At 63.4% G+C, this 1,138-nt stretch overlaps 1 protein-coding gene across 1 annotated transcript; it reads right to left on the reverse strand.

Annotated features, from left to right (window-relative positions):
* Positions 1-42: 42 nt before the first annotated feature.
* Positions 43-926, reverse strand: LOC103807464 (oxysterol-binding protein-related protein 7-like; the record flags this gene model as incomplete). Its single annotated transcript, XM_009080191.1, has 5 exons — positions 43-114; positions 198-299; positions 389-502; positions 625-678; positions 804-926. Coding segments are annotated over 5 exons (465 nt in total), but the record flags the coding sequence as incomplete, so codon positions are not given.
* Between the last annotated feature and the right edge of the window lie 212 nt (positions 927-1,138).

The following is a 1,138-nucleotide window of genomic DNA, read 5'->3' on the forward strand; positions in this document are numbered from 1 at the left end:
GCAGCGCTCCAGCCCCTCGCTGTCCTTCAGCCAGGCGTTCACCTTGTCCCGGGAGCTGGCCAGAGTGGACAGGGCAGGGGCACTGCCCGAGGGCAGGATCCGTGTCCACTGGCCCTGCAGCAGGGGACAGAGGGCACTGACATCAGGAGCTCCACACTCAGACCCTGCTGGTGTTGGCAGCCCGAGGTGTCACCCACCTGTGTGTTGGTTCTCCCCCCGGGACAGGGCTCAGACCTCTCGCCGTGGTGGTGGGTGCAGAGGTTGCTCACCCAGCTGGAGAAGAGCTCTGGAGACTTGATCTGGGGGACAGGGGAGAGTTGGTGGGGGGCATGATCCAATACCTCCAGCCCTGTTCAAGTGCCACCCCAGCTGCAGCCCCTACTGGCACCTTGAGGTGGTAAATGTTCTCCTCTGTGTCCAGGTCAACCCTCTGTGCCTTCTTGTTGACAGACATGACGGACTGACGGACATCGATAGCCCCGTGCAGCTTCCCCTTGAGGACCTGGAGGAGCCCAGGGAGACCTGTCAGGGGGAAGACTCCCCTTCCTCAGGGGGCTCACGGGGGTCTCCCCCACCCTGAGCCCACGGGGAAGCTGTGTGGACACAGCCTGGGCACACACTCACGTCCTGGCGCGTGGTGGCATATTTCAGGATCCCATTTTCCAGCACAAAGTACCTCTGGGGACACAGAGGGAAGGTTGTTGGGGGGAGCAGAGAACATTCCCTGCAGCCTTTCACCCAGAGGGCCAAATCACCCCAGGATCAGCCAAGTGGTGGCTCCCAGTGCCAGCTCTGCCCGTTACCTTGTGCCAGCCCTTCAGGGGCCATTTCCTCTTCTTGAGCAGGTACCCCTCGTGCCGTCGTGGCTCCTGCCCTGGGCTGCCCCGTGCCCTTGGCTCCTCCACCACTTCCCAGCTCTCTGAGCCCTGCAGGGACAGGGCTCAGCATGGGGGTCCCTCAGCACCAGAGGCAGTGCTCCCCACCTTGTCCCCAGCCAGGGACACTTGGCACCCCCAGGGGATGGAGCATCTCTGCATCACCCTCCTAAAGCAGGGTGAAGCCCCCCCAGGACCTCACCAGTCCCCCCAGTCAGCCTGTGTGCATCACTGGGGTCCTGCTGAGCCCCCCATCCCACATC

This window comes from Acanthisitta chloris, unplaced genomic scaffold, assembly GCF_000695815.1.
Source record: "Acanthisitta chloris isolate BGI_N310 unplaced genomic scaffold, ASM69581v1 scaffold13518, whole genome shotgun sequence".
In the NCBI taxonomy this organism is placed as follows: domain Eukaryota; kingdom Metazoa; phylum Chordata; class Aves; order Passeriformes; family Acanthisittidae; genus Acanthisitta; species Acanthisitta chloris.